The sequence below is a fragment of the Pteropus vampyrus genome, unplaced genomic scaffold (assembly GCF_000151845.1).
Source record: "Pteropus vampyrus isolate Shadow unplaced genomic scaffold, Pvam_2.0 Scaffold48, whole genome shotgun sequence".
Taxonomy (NCBI): Eukaryota; Metazoa; Chordata; class Mammalia; order Chiroptera; family Pteropodidae; genus Pteropus; species Pteropus vampyrus.
In genome coordinates, this window is record NW_011888829.1 from 10,002 (window position 1) to 32,310 (window position 22,309).

At 42.7% G+C, this 22,309-nt stretch overlaps 1 protein-coding gene and 1 pseudogene across 1 annotated transcript in view; one reads left to right on the top strand and one right to left on the bottom strand.

Moving 5' to 3' along the window:
• The window catches only part of MGAM2 (maltase-glucoamylase 2 (putative)), a gene marked incomplete at its 3' end in the record, with an annotated part of 72,843 nt that overhangs the window by 8,946 nt on the left and 41,588 nt on the right, over positions 1 to 22,309 (bottom strand). The window contains 20 exon segments of the mRNA XM_011359544.1: positions 325 to 381; positions 743 to 827; positions 934 to 1,082; positions 1,667 to 1,783; positions 1,883 to 1,917; positions 2,035 to 2,168; positions 6,326 to 6,464; positions 7,532 to 7,616; positions 9,165 to 9,299; positions 10,120 to 10,182; positions 11,557 to 11,661; positions 12,828 to 12,956; positions 14,489 to 14,614; positions 15,088 to 15,200; positions 15,662 to 15,679; positions 15,682 to 15,739; positions 16,415 to 16,583; positions 17,650 to 17,804; positions 19,306 to 19,578; positions 20,755 to 20,910. Coding sequence (XP_011357846.1) covers positions 325 to 381; positions 743 to 827; positions 934 to 1,082; positions 1,667 to 1,783; positions 1,883 to 1,917; positions 2,035 to 2,168; positions 6,326 to 6,464; positions 7,532 to 7,616; positions 9,165 to 9,299; positions 10,120 to 10,182; positions 11,557 to 11,661; positions 12,828 to 12,956; positions 14,489 to 14,614; positions 15,088 to 15,200; positions 15,662 to 15,679; positions 15,682 to 15,739; positions 16,415 to 16,583; positions 17,650 to 17,804; positions 19,306 to 19,578; positions 20,755 to 20,910 — 2,301 coding nt within the window.
• Positions 5,405 to 5,523, top strand: LOC111739222 (annotated as a pseudogene).

The window sequence follows — 22,309 nt, forward strand, 5'->3', positions numbered from 1 at the left end:
GGAAGCGTGTTGGAAAGTCAGCAAAATACTGCAAATCTAAGGAGAAAATCTCTGACTTTCAGCTTTGCTAAAAACTCCGGAAATCTAGTCTTTTCTCTTTATTTTCCAGAAAAGGTAAGGCATAGGTGAGGAGTCGATGTGATAGGGGCATCAGATTTTATCTAGTTATGCTTTTGTGGACATTTTTATTTAAACGAACCTGGCATGGCGGAAACATGGAAAATGATTGTCTTGGAAAATATGTGCCTGGAAGTCACGAGAAAACTAGCCTGCTCCAGCCTGCGTGGACCAATCTGGTTCCTCGCGAAATATGTGAGTTCTTACCGTGCTATAGTCATACCAACGGGCTCTGGGGAAGTACGCGCGGATCTCGAAAGTGTTCTGAAATGCAAAATCCACAGATCATTATGAATACGGCAATAATTTAATTTTAACTTTGAAAATTCTTTCTGTAGAATCAAGCTCAAATGGATACTTTATTAATAATTTTAAGAGTTCAGAGGTTTTTTGGGAGAAAGATACTGGGAAATTCTTCATATACACAGAAAAATAAATTTTTTAAAGAGGTGAACTTTTAAGGACGCAAGGTGACGAGACATTACGATGAGAAATCAATGAAGGTTATGTTTTCATTAAGAGAGACTTCGAGAAAAGAAAAAGACTAGTGAGCCGGATGAAATCGTCTTTAGAATGCCCTTCCTGTGTTTAGATTATGGGATGGGACGGTTTGTGGAAAACTCACGCTTTCCAGCACGGGGCTGATTAGGATGGCGGGGCCCAGCATGAATTGACTGTCTATATCCCATGTTGTGTTGTCATCGCTAAACCTTAAAAATTAAGAATAAAAAACGACTCATACTGTCATGACTGCTGCGGAGGATTATTCACAAGGCATTCCCGGACCTGCGGCTTGGGGAAACAGGTTACACTCACTCGTGGAGAAGGGGTCGGATGACAGTGCTGCCCTCAACGTGAGCCTCGTGCATCAGCGTGTAGAGGTAAGGCAGCAGGGTGTACCTGGTCTGGAGGACTTTTCTCGAGTACATCTCAAAGGTTGAATTCCAGGCTACAGGATCTTGTCTCTAAAGGGATGAAGGAGCATATGATAGATCACTTCTCCTCTACTCCATCCTCATGGTATCAAGAAAGGACCAGCTGGCACGTATCCCATAGGTGGGCTACACACCATTTCTCCCTTCGTTTCTAGCCTACCTTTCCCCCACTCCGGCCATCTTACTAAACTAGAGCTTCCTGCTTCCTCCTCTTTATCACAGACTCCTAAGTCCCCTGCTCAGGCCTGGCCTTGGCCCTGTACCTGTGTACAGACATGGGTCTCTGTGGGTCTCTAACATATCTTGGGTGGATGTGAGCCCAGTATAAAGTCACTATTCTTAAAAGCAAAGGAAGCTCCATTTATCTGAGCCCCACAGGGAGCCGTCCATGCTTCTCTCCTCATAGGCACTAACACCACAAGAGATGAGAACAAGTATATTCTTGAAAATTGCTGGAAACCCGGGGGTTTAAAACCCCGGAAGTTTCCAAAAAAAGGAAGGTCCGGGGAATTTTTTATGAGTTTTCTCAACAAATTCTTAGGATGCTTTTGACGGCTAAAAGGAAGTTGTGATTCGGGCACAGAAAACAGCTGCAGCATAAACCGCCGCCTCACCCTCGTCCCGATGTTGTTGTGGTTTCTGGAAAACGGGTAAAACGCCCCCAGTTGCATCCAGCGAACACACATCTCATATTCTGCATCTCCAAAGAACCCACAGATATCTGCCCCTGTCTGAGAAGACACGAAATTAGAGCATGAGCTGGGACTTCGTCGGTTGCAGAAACACCAAGCTCTGACTGGGTCATTAGTAACGGCCCGAACGTGACTTACATAAGATATCCCAAAGAGACTGAACTCCATCATGCCTGCAATGAGAAGATACAGTTAGGTGAGACAATGATTACACACAACCAATGCGGCTGAGGAGCACACACCCAGTCCCTTCCCCACCAGCAGAGGCCCCCGGGGTTAAGCCCACACACCAATGATAGATTTCCTCAGCTGGTCCCACGCGGCCGTGTTGTCTCCCAGCCAGTGTCCTCCCCAGCGGCCAGAAGAGGGGAATGTGGAGCGGGTGATGACGACCCCTCGCTGTCCTGTCACCTCCTGCACAGCTCTGGTTGGAGGGGAACACGGAGGTGAAATGAAGGTGAACTTGAGGGCGGACAGCCACGGACCTTCACTAGAGAGAGCAGCTTCGGCCTGGAGCCTGAGGCAGTGGTGGTGCTCCATTTTAGCCAGAGAGCATCCTGCATCCTCCCTCAGAGTACCTTCCACTTAAAAGTGATGCTAAGGGTCCCAGTGGCCTCACAGAAGGACAATTGGAGATATGAGATCACCTAAAATGTGGATTTCCTTTCTTAAAAAAAAAAAAAAGTTGAATTAACTAGCTGACTACACAGAAGTAGGAGGAGGGGGTGGGACGAGGTACAGAGCAGATGTATTTATGGAACAATCACTCTATTCCAGGTGTAATACTGGTCGCTTTCATGTGCATCATCTCATAATCTCACAAGGAAGGTTTCCTTCACTTGTTTTTACCGTTAGGGAACTGAGGCTCAGAGAAGTTCACTAATTCATCGCAGGCCACTTAAAAAGCGAAGAGGCAGATCTGGGATCCTAATAAAAGTATATATGACTCAGCATTTTTGGTAATATTCGTTCTTATGGAACTCCTCAAAAAGCAGAATAAATTTTGCACATAGAGGCAAATACGCATAAAAGATGTTTAAATATTTCTCGATCGAAGGCGGATCTGCTGCACACAACCTCAGTCAGAAAACAAACGAAGATCACGTGAGAGAAAAATCAATGGAACAGAAGAGAAAGTCTATTATGCTAGAATATAACGCAATCCAAACATTTGCTAAATAAAGCATCGCAAATCAATAGACACAGATGAATTATTCGATAAATGATGTCAGGGAAGGAAGCTAGCTACTGTAGCAGAAACTAACTCATTTAGGTCACTTCCAATGTTTCACACCAAAATAAATCCAAAAATGGATGGAGGTGTGCACGCGTGCCTACACACACATCTGAGTGAGAGATAGTGAAGGCCTGGGGTAGACAGTAAGGGTGGATGTGAGCAAGGCAAAGAACTTTGTCGCTGACCATTTCAGAACTCTAAAAATCAACCAGCTATACAAAGAAATGAAAATCATCTGTCTAAGAGAAAGTACTAAATCTTGGCAAGACAGTGAGTCTTGTGGGATAACTTTGGGCTATTTCTAGCTTGCCCCTTCCCTAGCTCATTGTCACCCAAAGCCAGCAGCAATCTTGCGGCAAACAGAGAGGCCTGATCTCTTTTTTGCGACTCTGTTAAAAGCACCATCCCCAGAGCGCAATAATTTGTTTTCTAACTTGTAGCCCCCTGGAAAAATCTCTATTCCCAGGATGTTGTGGCCACTTGATTTGACTCAGAGCTCAACTCAGCAGAGAGAAAAAAATTCCCACCCCCAGGGAATTAATAAAGCAACAAATTTCTGGCAACATCACAGATGCTCAGGCTGTGGTTTCGGCTGGGGCAAACAAAAGCTTGGCTGGGAATTTAAAAGTAAATCCTAGAGAATTAAAGCAATAGAGAACTTTGTACAGTTGCTACATAGTCATGGGGATCTAAAAGACTGGATATGCACAAAGCTTTGTGCATGCCCGAGAAAAAACCACGAAAGGAGAAGGTTCCAGTGACTCACTTTGTCTGTACTGGAGGCCCTGAGCAAGCAGGAAGTGAAAGGTGAGGCTGTCTTACAAACCGCCTGAAGTTCGAAGGCACGCCTTCTCGTACTTATCCCCTTGCCGAAGGGTATAAGACATAGAGGCGAGGAATTTAAGGCGACTAGAATGGCTTCAATGTTCCCCTCAGCTTGAATGAATTTTATGTTGTTAGGCTTCTTCCTGATTCTAAGAACCTGCCCTCTTCTTTAGAGCATTTACTTTAGAAAAGTTTCGATGGTAAATTCTTTCTCTGCCCCTTTGAGATGTAAAACTTTAAAAAAATCTCTTGCTGGTGTCACAGCCCAAGGATCTCCCTTGGAAATGTACTTAGCAAGGAAGACAGTGTCTGCAGGAGACCAGGAGTCTCCATGCTCCAAATGTAACACTCCCTCCTGTCATGACGATAGGAGACATTTACTTTTCCTTTGAATAAGGTCAGTTAGCAAACACAGGTGGCCTATGAACCCCCTACCGCAGCTCTCAAAATCTCTGTTTCAATGAAGTTGAGCCCAGATTGAGTTCTGCTCACTCTTTTTTTCTTTCTCTTTCTCTTTCTCTTTCTCTTTCTCTTTCTCTTTCTCTTTCTTCTCCCTCCCCCTCTCTCTCATTGTAATAGCCTTGAATAAAGTCTTCCTGGCCTATTTAACTTTGCCCAGTGCAAGTTTTACTTTGACAAAGGCAATCTCCCAACTGATCGCTGTCCGACAACTAAATTATGCGGATCCAGCAGTACCCAAGGAAGCCAGGCTTAAAAAATCGAAAAAGAACTTTAAAAGAAGGGGTAGCAGAGAATTCAGTGCCTACAAACTACAGGGAAATACACAATCTATGGAATTAGATGGAAAAGTTGCCAAATAAATAAGCCATAAGTAAAACAGCAAAAACAGTAACAACAAAAGCACAGCAACAACAACAAACCCTGTGTGTGGGGGGATGGGGGGGATTTTATGCCAGAGTTGTTACAATTTATTAACTGAAATGTCCAGTTTTCAACAAAAAATTAAGTCATGCAGAGAAACATGAAAGCATGCCAAATATACAGGAAAAAAACAGCCAACAGAAAATGCTGCTGAGGGGCTTCGTAGACAAAGACTTTAGGTGAGCTATTATAAATCTATCCAAAGAGCTAAAGGAAAGCATCTCTAAATAATTAACAGAAAGGACAACAATGATGTCTCACTAAATGGAGGATGTGAATAAGGAGACAGAACTAATTTAAAAAGGAACCAAATAGGAATTCTGGAGTTGAAAAATGCAATAACTAAAATTAAAGATTTACTAGCGGGACTGAGCATGAAGCAGATGTGAGCTAGCCGAAGAAAGAATCAGCAACCTTGAAAATAGATCAATAGATACCGTGTGGTATGAATAGCAGAAAGAAGAATAAAGGAAAGTGAACAGGACATCAGAGACATGTGGGACCCCATCGAAGGTACCAACATACACATCCTTGGACTCTTACAAGGAGAAAAGAAAGAGAACACATATTTGAAAAACATATTTGAAAAAATAATGCCCAGAAGCTTACATGCTGAAAATGATAAAATATTGCTGAAAGACGTTAAAGGGGATCTAAAGAAATGAAAAGACGTCCCATGCTCAAGGATCAGAAGACTTAGTATTGTTAAGATGGCCATCTATAGCCATGCCACCCTGAACTAGCCCGATCCTGTCTGATCTCAGAAGCTAAGTGGGGTCAGGCCTGGTTAGTACTTGGATGGGAGACTACTTAGGAAAACCAGGTGCTGTCGGAATGAAAAATAAAAAATAAGGAATTGTAAACTGACAAGGTCCTTGTAATCTGTGAGGTCAACCAAGGGTTGCTTTGGCTAAAAAAAAAAATTTTAATTAAATTAAATTTAAAAAAGATGGCAGTACTCCCCGAACTGCCTTCCAGAGCCAGGGCAATCCCTGTCAAAACCCTTGTTCCTGTTTTGCAGAAACTGACAAGCTAATTCTAAAATTCAAATACAAGGGACTCAGCATAGCCAGAACAATCATAAAGACCATAAAGAACATAACGACCACATACTGTATGAGTCCATTTCCATGAGTGTCCCAATTATGCAATCCACATGGACAAAAAGTGGCTGCTGGGGCTCGGGAGGCGGGCACAAGGGCAGGGAATGACTGCTAATGGGACCAGGGTTTCCTTTTGTGACAACAAAAATGCTCTAAAATTTGATTGTTGTTATTTCTATCAACTCCATGAATATGCTAAACACAACATAACTTGCTCACCTTATTTTTTTATTTAAGTATATTTGACATATAACCTTGTGCAAATGTAAGGTGTATGATACGCTGATTTGATATATTATGTGTGGAAGCCCAGTTGCCCCTGTAGTTATAATTAGTACCTGCTCACTTTAACTCAGAGAATTTAGCAACCTACTTGGTTAATATGACTTGGAGGTTGTATGGTTGCTTGGTAAATCATACTTGCTATTTTGATGTTCATCTGTTCAGTGTGCACCATGTAGATACAAGAACAATATATATAAAAGTAACAACGTGGAAAATGATCTTTGCTGCCAGTGACAAAAGCACACTCACTCGTAGGTGGGCCGTGTCTGGGACCACCCATACAGGCTGTGCACGTCGTAATGCCGCACCCGGGAGCCGTCCGCCAGGATCTGCTCGCTCTCCATGCACAGGGTCTTGCTGCTCAGACCCTTGTCCCTGGACTCCAGATCTGGGAGGAAATGCTGAGTTATTTCCTGATCAACCTGATCTGCACATTCACTGGAAATGCCCATCGGCTTGGCATTTCTCTTTCAATCAACGACTTTGCTACCAGTAACAGCTCCAGTTCCAAGAATGTTTTTGCCTACAGAATCAATGTGCTGTGACCTTGTAACTAATGGCAAGGACAGCGTGTAGAGCTGGGAAAGGCGCCCTTCTTTTTTGCTCCACTCAAACATTTAGCAGCATCATAAGCTCCTTCATTGGTATGACTGTGTCTTCCACTAGATGGTAATGTTCTCAAGGGAATAAGGCTTGTTTCAATCAACAACAACATATTAATGTTGCTAAAGCATCCTGATTTGTTAGTACTTGCCTGATACACGAATATTAACTTATGGGGAGAAGGAGAGAAATAAGAAAGGAAGGAGGAAGAGAAGAAAAGAGGGAAAAGGGAAGGAAGGAAGGAAGGGAGGGAGGGAGGGAGGGAGGGAAGAGCAATAGGAAGCACAGCGATGACCTACACATCAAGAAACTTGGATTCCGGATTCCCTCCACAAACTGCTGGCATAGTGCTTTCAGGAAGGTAAGTCACTTCCTTCCCTGGGTTTCTGTAAGGTGAGAGAGTTCACCATTCTGAGAGGACTTTGAGTCTCTATTTCTGTTTGTACTATAGGTCAACCAGGGTGTGTCCTTCATCAAGTACATGAAGTATCTGTGAACACGAGCAGGAAGAGTGCAGGGTAGGTTTCTATTCTCTAATCAAAAGAGTGTGTGTTTATGTGTGTGAGTGTGTGTGGGGGGGTGGTATGCAGGGTGTTATTTAAAGTCTTAGCAATCGGTTCATAGTTGACAATGTAATCGAACGTACCATGCATTTCCTGGTTCCTGTCACCCACATCGAGTCATTCTTTCTATGCTCGATTAGTCATTTATTTGCACTTACTCTTTTAGGGATTTTGTATCACATTTAAGAGTGTCCTCTCTTCAAAATGAGACTTCCCTCTGACAATAAGGGGAAAACTTTCAAGGTTTTTGAGCAGAGAAATAATTTGATGAAGGAATCAGTTTACATACATGGCATGTAGGGTGGATTATTAAGAATTTCATCACTGCAGCCCACAACAGATCCATTCACAAAGTTTGATGGCTCGTTCATATCCTGAAATGAGTAAAAAAGATTTTGTGATGTCAGTGGTAGTATGGCCTTTGCTACAGAGGTCTCCGACCTCACAGAGATGAACGTATCTTATTTAAGTCCTCGCATCAGCTGGTGGCTTCACTGACTGTTCAATCTCGGGCATTGACTCAAATGGACTCTAAGAATTCATGTTGGTTCAAGAAGAGCACCAAACTCCTAGCTTTCTTGGCATTGTTCAACTTGCGAGGATTGTTTCGTGGGGACAGAAGTATTGAGATGATGCTGGATCTACGACCTAAGGAAATCTCCTCTTGATCCGAGTCCTCCAACCCTATCTCACTTTCTCTGCTCACTTTTTATCTGAGGTCAGTGGCTGCTATGAGCTCCCCCTCCTCTTTCTTAGCTCTGTAGCTGGACTAATTCGGACATCAGTGTAGTCCAAACACGAGGGGGAATGTCTTTCTTCCTGCGGTGGATGCAGTCCCGAAAAGCCACTGGCAACTCAGAAACAGATCTGGAAATCGATACTTACAGGGGTTTACTACTTAAGTGCAAGAAACAGCAATTCCTGAGGTGAAGGGTCACTGCCTACTTTATCAATGGAAAAGTTAAATTTTTGTGTATTGGACAATAATAAGCAGGACATACTAAAAGGCAAGGGTAAGTATCTTGGACATTATCGACTATTTCGAGTTTGCAGCTTCAGCTTTCCCTCCAATGGAACAAGACCCCCAAAGGTATCAGTATCTATCCCTCAGCACTACCCACGTCTCTTCAGTGCATGTTTTGCCTGTTTGGGTTCATCTGTGCCCTTTCACGTGTCTGCTCTGTGCCTACCCATCCTGAAGGTGAGTGACTGGGGAAGCCCATGCTGCCAGTAGGCTTAGGGGTTTGTGTCTGGGTGAAATATGGCTTCTTTCAGCCTGGCTCGGACCTGAGGAGCCCTTCAGAGCTGGCCCAGAGTACGCTCAGGACTCCGGGCCACTGGGCAGTAGGGAACGAAACTGGGACATTGATTTGTTCCCATCCCTAGAAAAACACACATAGAAGAGCTCTGGACACACGTCCCAGAGACATCTCAGGAAGCCCTGCTCCTAAGCCCTACCGACGTGTGTAACGGACACCTGAACAGGCTTTTGAAGCCATTCCCTCAGAGGCATCCCCACCAGCATATGGGAAACATGTTTCCTTTGGGATTCAGACCTTGCCCTGGGCCACAGAGTGGGCTCCCCGGACTCCTTAGTGTTGGCTTCTGGCCAGGTTTGGCCAATGAGGGGCACTGGCATAAGACTGGAGGAGGATGGGCAGTAAGAGAAGCCAGAGTATTTGCCATCTCTTTCTCCAGCATTGTCCCCAGCGATGGCACGTCTCCTCCACAGTCTCCATCTTCCACCAGGCCATATGGCCCCAGGCAGACCTGCACTTACCTCTGGGCTCCGGGTGGTCCCAGCACCTCAGTTCTGTAACAGCACCCCTCTCTTTCATCCCTCCAGCCCTAACTCCCGGCTTTGCTCGCCTCTGCATGGCCTGCTTGTATTTCCAAAGGAAAACCACCCAGGATGCACTTACAATCCACAGTCCGTCAAACTTCAAGCTCTTCTCCGACTCTCGGGGGTTTGAGTAGAGCTCTTCTATTTCCTTCTTCCACCATGCAGCCGTGCTGTTTCGTAAAAAGTCAGGAAAGGCAACGTGGGCTCTGTACAGCTGTAAGAGCAACACAGACGCTCACACTGGGTCCCAGCCCATCCAGGAGGGGCGTGTGGGGACCAGGAGGGGATGTGAGCAGGTGCTTGTGCAAGGCACTGCCCCTCTCTATATGCACCCTGACCCAGGTCTGCTGCTGCTGCTGCTGCTGCACAGTTTACGGTGGACACTAAGGGATCAGGGAAGGCTGATTTCATTCTTTATTTCCCTAGGACGTTAGATTGTCTTAAGTCCCTTTTACACATGGGATTCATTTTATGACTGGACATTTAATCATATGAAATGGAAAATTAACTGTCAGTGTCTAAACTATCAAACTTTAGAGATACAAATGCTCTAATCACTCTGGCCAATTGAAGGAGGCCCATCGTCCAGGGAAAAGTAAGCTGCATGGTGGGTGGGAAGCGAGATGCCCAGGCTGACGTGGCATCAAGTCCTGAGATCGAAGACATTATCCTTTTAACTAGCTTATATTTTCTTTTGTATGAAGACAATTCACTAAAAACCCAGTCTGTTCATAACCTCCCCAGGGAAAATATTCTAGACTTTGGTTCATTATTTTTCAAGCAATATTAGATTCAAACAAAATACAACTCATTGAAGGCACACTTGTGAAGGTATCCCATTCATGATTTCCTTCTACACATTTCGATTTAGCTGCTTGTTGAATTTTGCATTTGAGAATCTTTCTCTGCCAAGAAATGACCAGTTGACAAGCATACTCAACTTAGAACTACTTAACAAAAAATCAGGATAAAACTCATAAGTATCCAGATATTTAGGTCAAGGTAGACCAAAATCTATGTGTGACTGACTATACCTTAACCTGAGTTTCTTGGTCAAGGGATCCATCCACATTCACATTGGGCAGATCTGGCCACACCTAGAGAAAAACAAGAAAAATGAAAGCTTTTCAAAGGTATTAATACAGACGAAGAGATGTTTCACATGTTAGAATCTAAGGATAGACCTCTCCAATAAAATTCTTGTAGATCTTTGCCATTAATTGAGTTGTAAAGTCTAAATATATGAAATTCTGTTAGGTGAAAATAGGCTGGGTCTTTTGACTCATTCTGTAAGTTATCAGAATTTCATTTTTAAACTTAATGACCAACAGAATCCATTTTAAATATATCCTCCAAACAATCACCTTTCAAATGATTGCTCAGCTCTCTGTTATGCCTGTCACAGACTAATAACAAAATTTCCTTTATGAATAACAAACATGAAGTGTGACACTAGAGAAATGAGGTTGATTTCCATTAGCCTCAATACTTTTAAGCAGTGTTGTGACTTCTCGGGAGCCCCAAGTATATGTAGCATTAAAAAGTACATAGTATCAACCGATTTCATCTATAATTAAAAGAACACTAACTCTATTTATTGATTCATTCAATCAGGAAACACCTATTGAGCACTTACTATATGCCAGGCACTCTTCTACAATCTGTATCCACTGAGATTTAAGAAACAGCCCTTGTTTTCTGAGTTCGAAGATGAAACGTAAGTGCTAAGTTGTATGCTAAACTCTCAGAGGGCAATGGTATAGAAAAGGGAGAGTTAAATTAGTCACTGAAAGCTTCATAAGAGGAAATGTTTGAGTTGGTCTTGAACTGCAGATGTTATTTGGGCAAGCTGAGAAAGTAACATTCAAAGGCACAGCGAACATAGCATGTACCCACAGCAAGAGGAAGTAGCATGATATAATTACAGACAGAGTTTGAATCCTGGCTAAGAGCTTCTGTCATCTGGAGTCAGGAAGTTCACAGAACCTAAAATCCTGTGGCTCTAAATCAAACAATAAGGATGAAGGCTGGGGATCCAAAAAGGAATTAAAGGAGATAAGAGAAGGAGGGCCATCTATAGGATTTAGTGATTTATTTAGACGTGGAGGCTGACGAAGCATCATAGGCCAAAGATGAGTACAGGTGTTGAGTGTGGGTGACGGGGAGACACAGACTTCGGAGCCATTCCTAAACGGATTATTTATGTGTGTCAAATGACTGGCTGGTCCACATAAGGGATGGGACATCAAAATATTTCCAGGCAATAAAACAAAGGTCACTGATATTTTAGAGGATAAGATCTGTGACCTTGGTCTTATTAACTGTTTACTGAGCTAATCAGTTACAGATAGATTTCTACTCATCATAATTTATAAATTACCCAAATCATTTTGTCAAGATTTTTTAAGAGTCTCTTTCAATCAAGACATCATGGTGCTGATTAATTACAGACACCTCCTCCCAATCTTTACCTTTCCCCAGACAATATCACCATCGGGCCATGTGATGAATACATTGTTTTCCTGCCCTCTGGTGAATGGGAGATACTGGGTCTCATTGCCAGAAATGGCCGGATCCTGCAATAAAAGGGTTTAAAGCAGAAAACATGAGAAAACCATTTCTAAGAAAAATCCTCTCCAAAATTTTAACAATTCACAGTACAGAAGAAATGGTGAACTTCAATACAAACAAACAAACAAACAAACAAAAATACAACCTATGGATCATTTGCCTTATGTCTACTGGGTAGTTGAGAAGTAAAAGAATATACTGATGCTTCTCTATAAAATTCTTGAGAAAAAAAAAATGCTGGCTCATGTTTGATAACAATTTCTGGAGATAAACTAGGTTAACAAGACATTACCCTCATGTGGAGAAAGCCAATTTATTGTTTCCAAGGTGTAACAGCAATATTCCTCAAGAACATGAAACTTTTTTCTTCTATTCTGTGGCCCAATTTATCCATCTCAAGTGGCTTTCCCATTCACCCCATCCCTTATCTATCCCATTTCATAACTGTCATGTAAATCTTCACCATCCAAAATTATATTTTTAATTGTTTATTTATTGGCTGTATTCCTCCAATAGAATATAATCCCTATAAGAAAAAGGACATTGTCTTATTCATTAATTTAGATTATAGACATAGCTTTTAGAACAGTGATTTTCAAAGACCTAGTGCTTAATAAACAATGAATGAATGAATGAATGAATGAATGAGTGAACAAACAACAGTCAGCAAATAATACCCTAACTTTTGGAAGCTAGACTTTTTTTTTCTACATTCAGTGTTTTAGCTCACAGTTCTTCTAACTCTACCAAGAGAACAGTAATAATAAATTACAACTCAGTGACACTCAGGACCAATAAATATTGCAAAGTATCATCTTTTAAAAGCTATTTTTCAAGGGGATCAAATAAACTGGACTTTGGGTGGTAATCACACAATAGAATATACAGATGTCAAATTATAACGTACACCTGAAAATTATATAATTGTATTAACCAACGTTACCCCAATAAACGTAATAAAAAAATAAAATAAAAGCCATTTTTCTCATTTGTTCTTTCCTCCTTTGTTTGATTTTTAAAACTTAAAAAATAATAATTATAGATGCATAAGCAGTTGCACAGATGTGCAGAGAGTTCTCACGTACTCTTCATCTAGTTTCTATCGATGGTATTATTTTTAAAAAATGAACATAGAAACAAGAAATGGGATCTAATCTTTCTAAATACCTACCAGAATGAGGATAAATCTCATGCCATTTTGCTTCATTTGCTCAATCAGGAGACTGAGGTTTTGAAAGCTGGTGCTGAGGGTGAAGTCCAGCTTCCGGTCCATGTAATCTATGTCCACATGCTGAACATCCTACAGAAAGGAGCAGCAAGGTGTTTGGGACCTCCGGCAGTTCCCCTCAGGGCACACAGACTGCTCTGCCAGGCTCCAGGTCCTGACACTTGCCGACCCCAGCCCAGGTCCCTCAGAATTTATCCCATTACTCCCCTACATGGACTTTTCATTTCTGCTGATTCCTGCATACAGATCACCTGTCCCCATTCCTTCTCCTTCTGCTCCTCCAACTGGAACTCTCTCCTCTTTCCTTCCCTCAATTCAAATCTTATCTACTTTTCAAATCTTGAACTCAATGAACCTATCAAAAAAAAATGCTAAATATTCAAGGGTAGAAAGTAGGGCTCCCCTGAGAAACGGAAAAGATTGTATCTGTTTTCCCTTTTTTCTCTAGTCAACCTGACTGAATTTATCCGCATTTAGAACTACATTATTTTATAGCATTCTAAAATGTATATACTCTTCCACCATCCCAATTTGTCTGGATGGTCCTTGAGTTGAGAACCTTGTCTTTTCTTTTCTCTATATGATACCAATCCAGATTTCTGCACATGAAATGCACTCAGTCAAAGATTGCTGAATGATGGCTAAAGTGGTTAATATTTGGTTTAAAAAAAGAGATGCTTCTTTTAGCCTAAACGTGACAATTACCTGTATTGCCTTAAGACTCTAGGTAAAACTTGAGAGAGTAGAGGCATATGCATTAGCCAAAGCTTAGGAAAAAAATGAACCAACATATTATTAATATTGATTGCCTTGGTGAGGTAGATCTGTGGATTTTTTTCCATCTTTCAGTTTTCCTATCTTTTCTAATTTACGTTTAGTAAGTATAGTAGTATATAAACAGAAAAAAATTAAGCCTGGATGAATGTTTCAAATTATCTTTGATGAGAACATCATAACACTTTATTTAATCCTCATCTTCTGATCAGTGATTGTCCTCCACAAACTCAGGAGGTGAATTAAAAGTATAAAGAGAAAATGAGTAATGAAAATTTGATCATTATAAGAGGAGAAAGAGCGTGCTATTTGTGAAATTCTGCTTGCTGACAGAAATTGACTGCACTGGTAGGGCCTTCTCTAGGGGCTAGGTTGTCATTGTAGGATATGCATATATGCGTATTTGTGTTTAACAGAAAGTGAAGGCTTGATTTTAACTATTTTCTTTTATACTGTCACTTTATATCCATCCTTTCCAAGGACAGTCAGAATATAATCTCCGAAAATTGTCATAATCTTGACATGGTTCTCACTTGGAAGTCCCCAAAGTCATGGTTTAAGCCCAGCCATGGCTACTGTAGCACAGGATATTCTTGGCAAGAGGCAGTGAGTAACATTACCCTCCACTCATTTCTGGATTGACGCCCTTCGGTTTTGTACCCTTGATTTAAAAGAGTAGCACGCAATACATTTAAAAAGCAGGACTAGCTCCACAGCTACATTTTCTCTGTACTGAAGTAGTCATCAGTGATTTCTATGAAGACATTTTCAATTTATAATTACACACAAATCCCCATAACTAAAGCACGAGTGGAGCGAGGGTTTCATACGTAGGGAATCTGGGCTGCTGTCATCGCATTGTATAAACTGGAGATTTCGGTATCACTCTGATATCCATAGCGACTCAGCTGGAATCCCAAGGCCCAGTACGGAATCATTGCTGGCCGACCGATCAACTGGAATAACAAAGAAAAATGGATCCAAATAGATTTCTTAGGGAAGAAAAGAGTGTTGGCTTATGGTTGAAGCAACTTGGGCTCATCTATTGAGTACCGTCTGATCTAAGAGGACTCGCTCAAGAAAAATAAAAAAGTTGAATAAATGTGGAACGACCGTGGGGATGCAGAAAGATAGAAAGTCCTCTGTATTCTAGAGTCTCCACTCTAGGAAACCTGAGAACTCAGTGGTTATTACCCATTAGAGAGTGTCAGAAAGGCTATTTGGCAAATAATTAAGAGACACATGGGCTATTAATATGCCTTTATAGCCCCTTAATACTAAAACCTGACTTTTAGAAAAGACAGCAATAATGTAGTAGGGACACTCAAGGGCCATAAGAAAATAATTGGCCTTTCTTGGTGCCCAGATTGTGGTAACACCCAGTAAGTGCAAGATGGTTGGACAGTAAGTGACTAGAAGGACTTCTAACCTCGGTGTACTGCTGAGTTACCAGCTCGGGGGTTGGCCCCAAAACTACGTAAAAGTCCAAAATCCCTCCTGTGGTGCGGTATGTCAGGGCAGGAGTGGGCTGGAATGTCACATCTGTTTAAAAGAAAAAAAAAAAAAAATGAAGACTGAGCATCTTTGGAACTGTGTATTACCCAGATAGGGAATCTGCCCTAAAATTTGCTATTTTCACTCCCTTTCTTTAGTGCCCTCCTCCTATAAAATGTCTTCTCTCATGCAGTAGAACCAGAATGGACTTTCAGGTACCCCAAACATAATCTCAGTCTCAATGTCTTATGTCACTCTGTGAACGGTAGTTAAAATGTCACAGTTAAATAAGTCATACAAAAGTACGGACCTTGTTTACTCAAAATTTTACTCCTAATACCTGGCCTAGAGCTCTTAGTAAATCGTGAATAAATGAATGAATGAATGGTCAGTGTATTTGTTCTATTTCCCTTGTCCTTCAATTTCCCTATTTCTATTGATATTCCAGATTTCCATAAAGTTGTCACAGCTGTTTATGGTGGTCCTTGGGGGAGGCGCCTCTGTCTTACCCATGGCATTGCTGTTGCACTGCCATCCTCCTCCAGTGCCATGTAGTAGGGGTGGACACCGTAGGAATTCTTCTCGTACTGGGGCAGTCATGGGGGCGGGTGGGTAAGCAAAAAGACAAAAGCCAAGAACTTCTTTCTTCCTCATAACCAAACCAGCCAACTCCTACTCAACGCTGAAGGTTCAGTGCAATGCCATGTCCTTTGTAAGGCCTTCCTTGACCCCGCCTTCCACCCCAAGCAAAAAGCTGAGTGTCATCCTTGTTTATTATTACCTAACTCTATTACAGTGCTGATTACGCTGTTATCATTATTTCCATATCTCGCTCGCACTTGCGCGCGCTCTCTCTCTCTCCCTCTCTCTCTCTCTCGCACTGGTCTATAATCCTCTGGAGAATAAAGACAATGTCTTATTCTATGTGTGTCTGACACATAGAGTATATTAAACAAAAGTTATTGAAATAGATAAAATTATTAGTCCACAGGGAATATGCATATGTGTGTGCATAATAAGTGTATATATATTCTAAAAGACTAAAAGGTTATCTATCTATCTATCTATCTATCTATCTATCTATCTATCTATCAATCATGTCTTTTAGGGACAGAGGGTAGACCATATGGCCTATTTCATCTGAGAATAGAATTTGTCAATATAAGGTGAAGCTGAGGAATAGGGATCATATATGGACATATGGATTAAAATAAATTTACATAGAGAGAAACCAGTTGATAATCTTAGTCTTCTGTGCTTACCACTGGGGGCTCGTCTCGAGCAAACATTCCCCATGTGCTCCAGCTAATGTTTCTTCTGAAAGTCGTGTGCTCAGTTTCCCCAAAGCCATAGACGTTCTGAGAGGGGAGGCGAGTAGAAACAGAAAGGAACATGTCGTCGAAGGTGAAGCCGGGGAGCTGAGAGTCCCATCTGCAACATAAAGGCACATATTCATGCCAAGCTGCTCACAGGCCGGAGCACATAGGGAATCCAGTTAGGACACCTGACTGATTCAGAAGCCTCCTGAATTGCTGCATGCCTGGATCCAGGTTCAAACACTATGAGATGACCCAGGTCATAGGAATGGCCATGACTCACTATGTGTTTGCATTTTTATTCTGTAGTTTGCAAGGCTGAGAACTCCTTTTCTGGGTTATAGTCTCCTTGAGAATCTCACTTGTCTCTGTATTTCTAGTTCTCAATGTCTGGCCTAATCGCTTGAATAAATATATGAGTAAATGAATAAGTTCTAAGCAAGTTTTCCAACAGAAAAGTGTACAACTCTTAGAGTGACTTTTCTGGATTGGCCAAAGAACTTCCTATCAAAGAATTCAACAGAAAGTCAGAGACGCAGTCAAAGAGAATTGAAGATTGTCTGCACGTGCACGTACAGATGACAGTCTCTGTCAGGATGGGGAACTTCAGCCCCAGGCACAATCCAGACCTGCAGTTCATCCCACTGAGCAGAGGGACAGGGGTGAGAGATGACAGCTCCTTTCATGCTTAATGTTGTGAAAGCTTTACGTCTACGGTGTCAACAGAAGCAAAGACTATAAGACACCATGTCACTCATCTTAGCTACCTGTGTCCCTCTCCTGACTCTTCTGTTACTGTTTGTTAATGAGGCATATATAACACTAGTTTCTATCTTAGGTTATCTTATTAAATAGAGTTTTCTGTTCTACTTAACAAGAACGATGAGTAGAAATAAATAAAAAATGTTCCTTTTTCTGAAATCAGGCAACACTTCGTGTTTTTAAACCTTTGATTAATCATTCTTGTTGAGTTCATGACTAACAGAAAATGAAATCTCTATTGAAGTAAGAAACAGATATCCTCTCTGTTAAACACACACACACACACACACATGCACATGCACACACACACACATACACACACAGAGAGTCTCTAAGGCTAATATTTCACTTGCATTAATTAGAACCACTGTAATTGAGTCTAGAGCCACTCTGTTTAAAACCAAATAAATAGGGCTTACATCACAGTGCTGGAGTTTTTTCGTCGAATCTGGATCCCAAAAGGATTGGTCTGAATCCTCACATCATACAGGCAGTTTTCAGAGGCGCCGACAGGAGAGGAAGGGGTGTTCAGAGGCACTGGGACCTCATACCTCTTCTTAGTGGGATCGGAGATCTGACAAGGAGAGAGAAGGAGAGTTTCTGATGGAATCTCAAACCTGAAACTCCCCATGCCAGCTCATATAATTCAGTTCCCATGTTTTCTGGACAGTTCGAATCAGATCAGGAGGCATCAAATATCCCAAAGCAAATAGATGTGAGGCTTACCCGCCTTCTGTGCCTGACACAAACCCTGAACTGCAAACATGCCTCCGTAATACCCATGTGAAGCCAGGAGGGCACTTCCTTTGAAGAATGTGTGAATTAAGAGTACACAAACTGTGTAAGATGATGTGTGAGCATCTGTGTGTTAGAAACTAGAGAAATTCGTTTTCATATGGACTGAGATCTTGTTATGGTTGAGCTTCCAGATGTTGCTCAGCTTTTCCATTCCTCAGATTACTCTTCCGTATCGGCTCCTCGTTCCTGCCTACCTAACAGGATTGCCATGCGGGAGAAAGGCAAAGTGTTATGCCAGGGTCAGGGAGAGCTGCCATTGTGAGCAAGCGTCCTTTCTCTTATAATATTCGCCCGCAGGTTACACTTGGGACAAGTTATGTCAAAAGCCTTGCTTCTCAAAATTGCGTTTCTCAGACCAAAAGCAGCTGTATTACCTGGGAGTCTGTTAGGAATGCAGAATCTCAGGCCCCACCCCAGACCTTCTGAATGGGAATCTTCATTTTCACAAGACTCCTAAGGGGATTCATCTGACATTAAAATGTCTAGAGCTGAGCTGTCCAAGGTGCTGTCCACCAGTCACATGTGGACATGAAGCCCATGAAGTGTGTTTGTGTGAACTGTAAGGGCAAAATTCACGCCAGATTTTGCAAACTTGGTATAATTAAAAGATCCTACAGTATCACAATAATTGTATTTGGATCATATGGTGAAATGATCATATTTCAGCACATTGGTTAAATAAAATGCTATTAAAATCAATTTTTGATTTTTTTCAAATAACACTTAAAAATATGGGTTATTAGAAAACATATGTGGCTCACGTTGTATTTCTATTCAAGCAGAGTGAGGGTGGCCTCTTAACCTGCATCATCAGCATCTTCCGGAACTTGTTAGAAATGCAAAGTCTTGGGCTGGAGACCCCGAGGGTGAGGCCCAGCCACCTGAGTTTTGATAAGGTCTTCAGGTAATTTTGACTCATGCTAAAGTCGAAGAACCACGGCTAGAGAAATAACTCTAATGTTGGAAGTGAGTTGATACAGCTCATGTGAGTTTACCACAGAGCAGACATTTTTTTCCTTAGGGCTAAGGGATGATTCTTTGAGAATGTTAATGACATAAGAGTACGTCGGGACAGGAAGTTCGCAACTAGGTGGATTTCAGGTCGCATTCCAGCTCTACTGTCTCCCCGCTGTCTGGCCTTTACCTCTCTGGGCCTCAGCACCCTCATCCATAAGACGGGGCAACAGTACTAAGACATTTCAGTGACTTCCGTCCATCTGGCGCTGTAAGGTAAAGGCCTCCACGCTGAGGGCCAGAACTAGCAACATGGGGCTCACCTTGAACTGTAGCATGTTTTCGGTGTGGTAGATCACTGTGAGGTTAAGGAGGCTGATCTTTGCAGAGAGAGGGTCAGAGACAGCCGTGGCCGATGAGGGGGAGGATCGCGTGTCCCATGTTGGTGGTGGCGGTGCTGCCTCTTGCGCTGACCCGGGGGCGGTCAGCAGGGTAAGGTCCACAGTGATGCCGGCGGGCAAATACTGGATGTTACTGGCTGCATAATTAGGGATGGTGTCATAGAAACAGGTGGGCACGCCAGGAACGGCTGTTTGCTGGAACAAGGGGGAGGGCAGGGTGGTCATTCTTGGTCAGTTTCTAACACCACACTCCAAGGTTCAAATTACCAAAGAAGTTGGTCAGCATAGATTAAGTCTCTGCCACCGTGTCCGTTATTACGAGTTGGATTATATTCCCCCTCAAAAGATGTAAGGTCCTCATCCCCGGTTCCTGTGGATGTGACCTTATGTGGATATAGGGTCTTTGCAGATGATCTAGTTCAATGAGGTCATTTGGGTGGATCTAATCCAATATGACTGGTGTCCTTATTAAAAAGGAAATTTGGACATGGGGACAGGCAGGCACCCGGGGAAAGAACACCATGTGAAGATGAAGGCGGAGACCGGGGTGATGTTTTTGTAAACCAAAAAGCACCAAAGATGGCCAGCAAAACATCAGAAGCTAGGAGAGCGACATGAAGCGGATTCTCCCTCACAGCCTCCGAAGGGACCAACCCTGCCGACACCTTGATCTTGAACTTCTAGCTCTAGAACACTGAGATGATACATTTCTGTTGTTTTCAGTCACCCAGTTTGTGGTACTTTATTACAGCAGCCCTAGAAAATGAATACATTCATTTAACACACACACACGTGCCACATGGGTGTGTGTATGCGCGCGCACACACACACACACACACACACACACACACACACACACACACACAATGGCCTCCTGTAACAGTTGAGTCGTAAAGGGTCAGCTGGAAGCCTGATCTGGAGACCGGAAGCCTAGGGCAGGGTTCTGCTCCCAGTGTCCTTATTGATTCCACTGTGACCTGGAGGACATCACTTATTTCCTCTGGCTTTCTATTTTTTGAATCATCCTGCTTGGACTCTCAAACAGGTGGAAAAGATCACTTAAAATACTCCATGCACAACGTATTATCGCTATGTTAAAAATAAAAGCGGGGTTTCAAATAATGTGGTGGGAGGAAAGAGCCAGAGCAGCAACGAGATTCTTCTGATTCGGGATATCCGAGGAAAACACTGATCACTTCTCCCTCGGAGCTGACAAAATCCCACATGTCTTGGCACAGGATCGTTTTTGTCCTAAAGAATGATTCCTGTTCGACCTGGCAACTTTCGGAAAGTGTTTCCTAGGTGCCTAATTGTTCACGGGACAGTTTTTAGAACTTCCCGCTCGTGTGGCAGTCTGCTCCCCAGCCTTACCTCCCACAGGCACCCTCGCTGCCTGCAGCTCTCCTCGGAGGCGGTGGGCTCCTCAGGGTAGCAGTTGAACTTCTCCAGGTCACTGACGGGAAGATTCCACTTAATGGAGAATTCTTGTCCTAGTACCAGTCCCTTGAGATCAGTGATTTTCAACACCTGAGGAAAGAGGAAGGAGGTCATGGTGACAAACGAGGAGAGGTTGAGACACTCAAGTGACATCTTTCTCTGGGGGTCTGGAAGTTAGGACTGGGGGCGCCGGCCCTTCATCCAATACCACTTTGCCACTGGATAGTTGGAATGTTATTGGTTTTCCTCTGGGGCTTTTGACCTCCCTGCCAGGAAAATGCACTTGGCTTGTCCCTGACCTTTCCTGCCTCGTGGTGTGACTGCAGAATACTGAATGGGAAGGGCCGTGATCATGTTAAGGATAGATCACGTGCAGGACTGTCACTATCAGACGACTACCTTCTGAGAGTGATGCTCAAACATTTTAATAAGGATGAGAGTAAGAACAACAGCTAAACTTTATTGAGCATGGACATGGGCCAGGCACTGTGATAACCACTTTTTGTGCATTATCTCTGTTAATCCTGTAAAGCTGCACTATGCTGCGAAAACATGGCTGTCTCTGCTTTACTAAATAAAAAACTGAGGTTCACAGAGGTTTACTGCTTTGTCCGAGATCTCACAGCTAATGGATGGCAGAGCCAGGACTGGAATCCCATTCTGCCTAACTCTAGAATCCAAGCCCCTCTCTTTTGCTATATGTGTTGGCAAAATGGCAGGGGGCCGCCCTAAGAAACAGTAAATTTCCCAGCACTTGGAATGTTCATTGAACAACTGGAATCTCTTGCCCGAGGTTATCACACAAGGGAATCATTTAATAAGAACAAAACCGATGACGCCTTGTGTTTTATTTAACTCTCCCTTTCTATATTGATACAAAAATAGCTTAAACCGCTAAGGCAATATACCAGCTGTGTCCCAAAGAGAGTCTTGAACTTAAATGAGAGGGTAAAGGTGTAAATACTCTCCAGAACTAGGCCAATGTATCGAATAATACAGTTCGAATAACGTATTGCTATATCACATCTGGGATCAGCATGTCTAGTTTTAAATGTGCCCAGAGAAGATCTGCCTTCCTGCAGGGTCCCCCTGAAAGAACTGTCCTCTTCAGAGTCCGCATGGAACAAAGGGCTGGGGTCCATGTTACACATTCACGCTTCTTCTGCATCCTTCCTGCGATACAGTAGATTTCCCAGCATGCCAGTCGCCTCTGTGACTGTCCAAACTCAGAAGAGCAAGGACGAGCTAGCGGCCAGAATCTCAGGCCAGGGCTCTCGGCGAGGGCCCTGCATGACAGCAGGATGGAACAATTTCCCACCTTCGTTGAAGCGCTGTAGTCAACATTTGATATGGAGGTGAAAATATTATCAACTGAGACAGTAAGATTAGTAGGCTGCTTGTCCATTCCCAAGATTATGATGTCTGTGAACATGAGGTTATCAGGGTCCTTGTAATTATTATTTGTAATCTTCGCCTGTAGAAGGTTCTG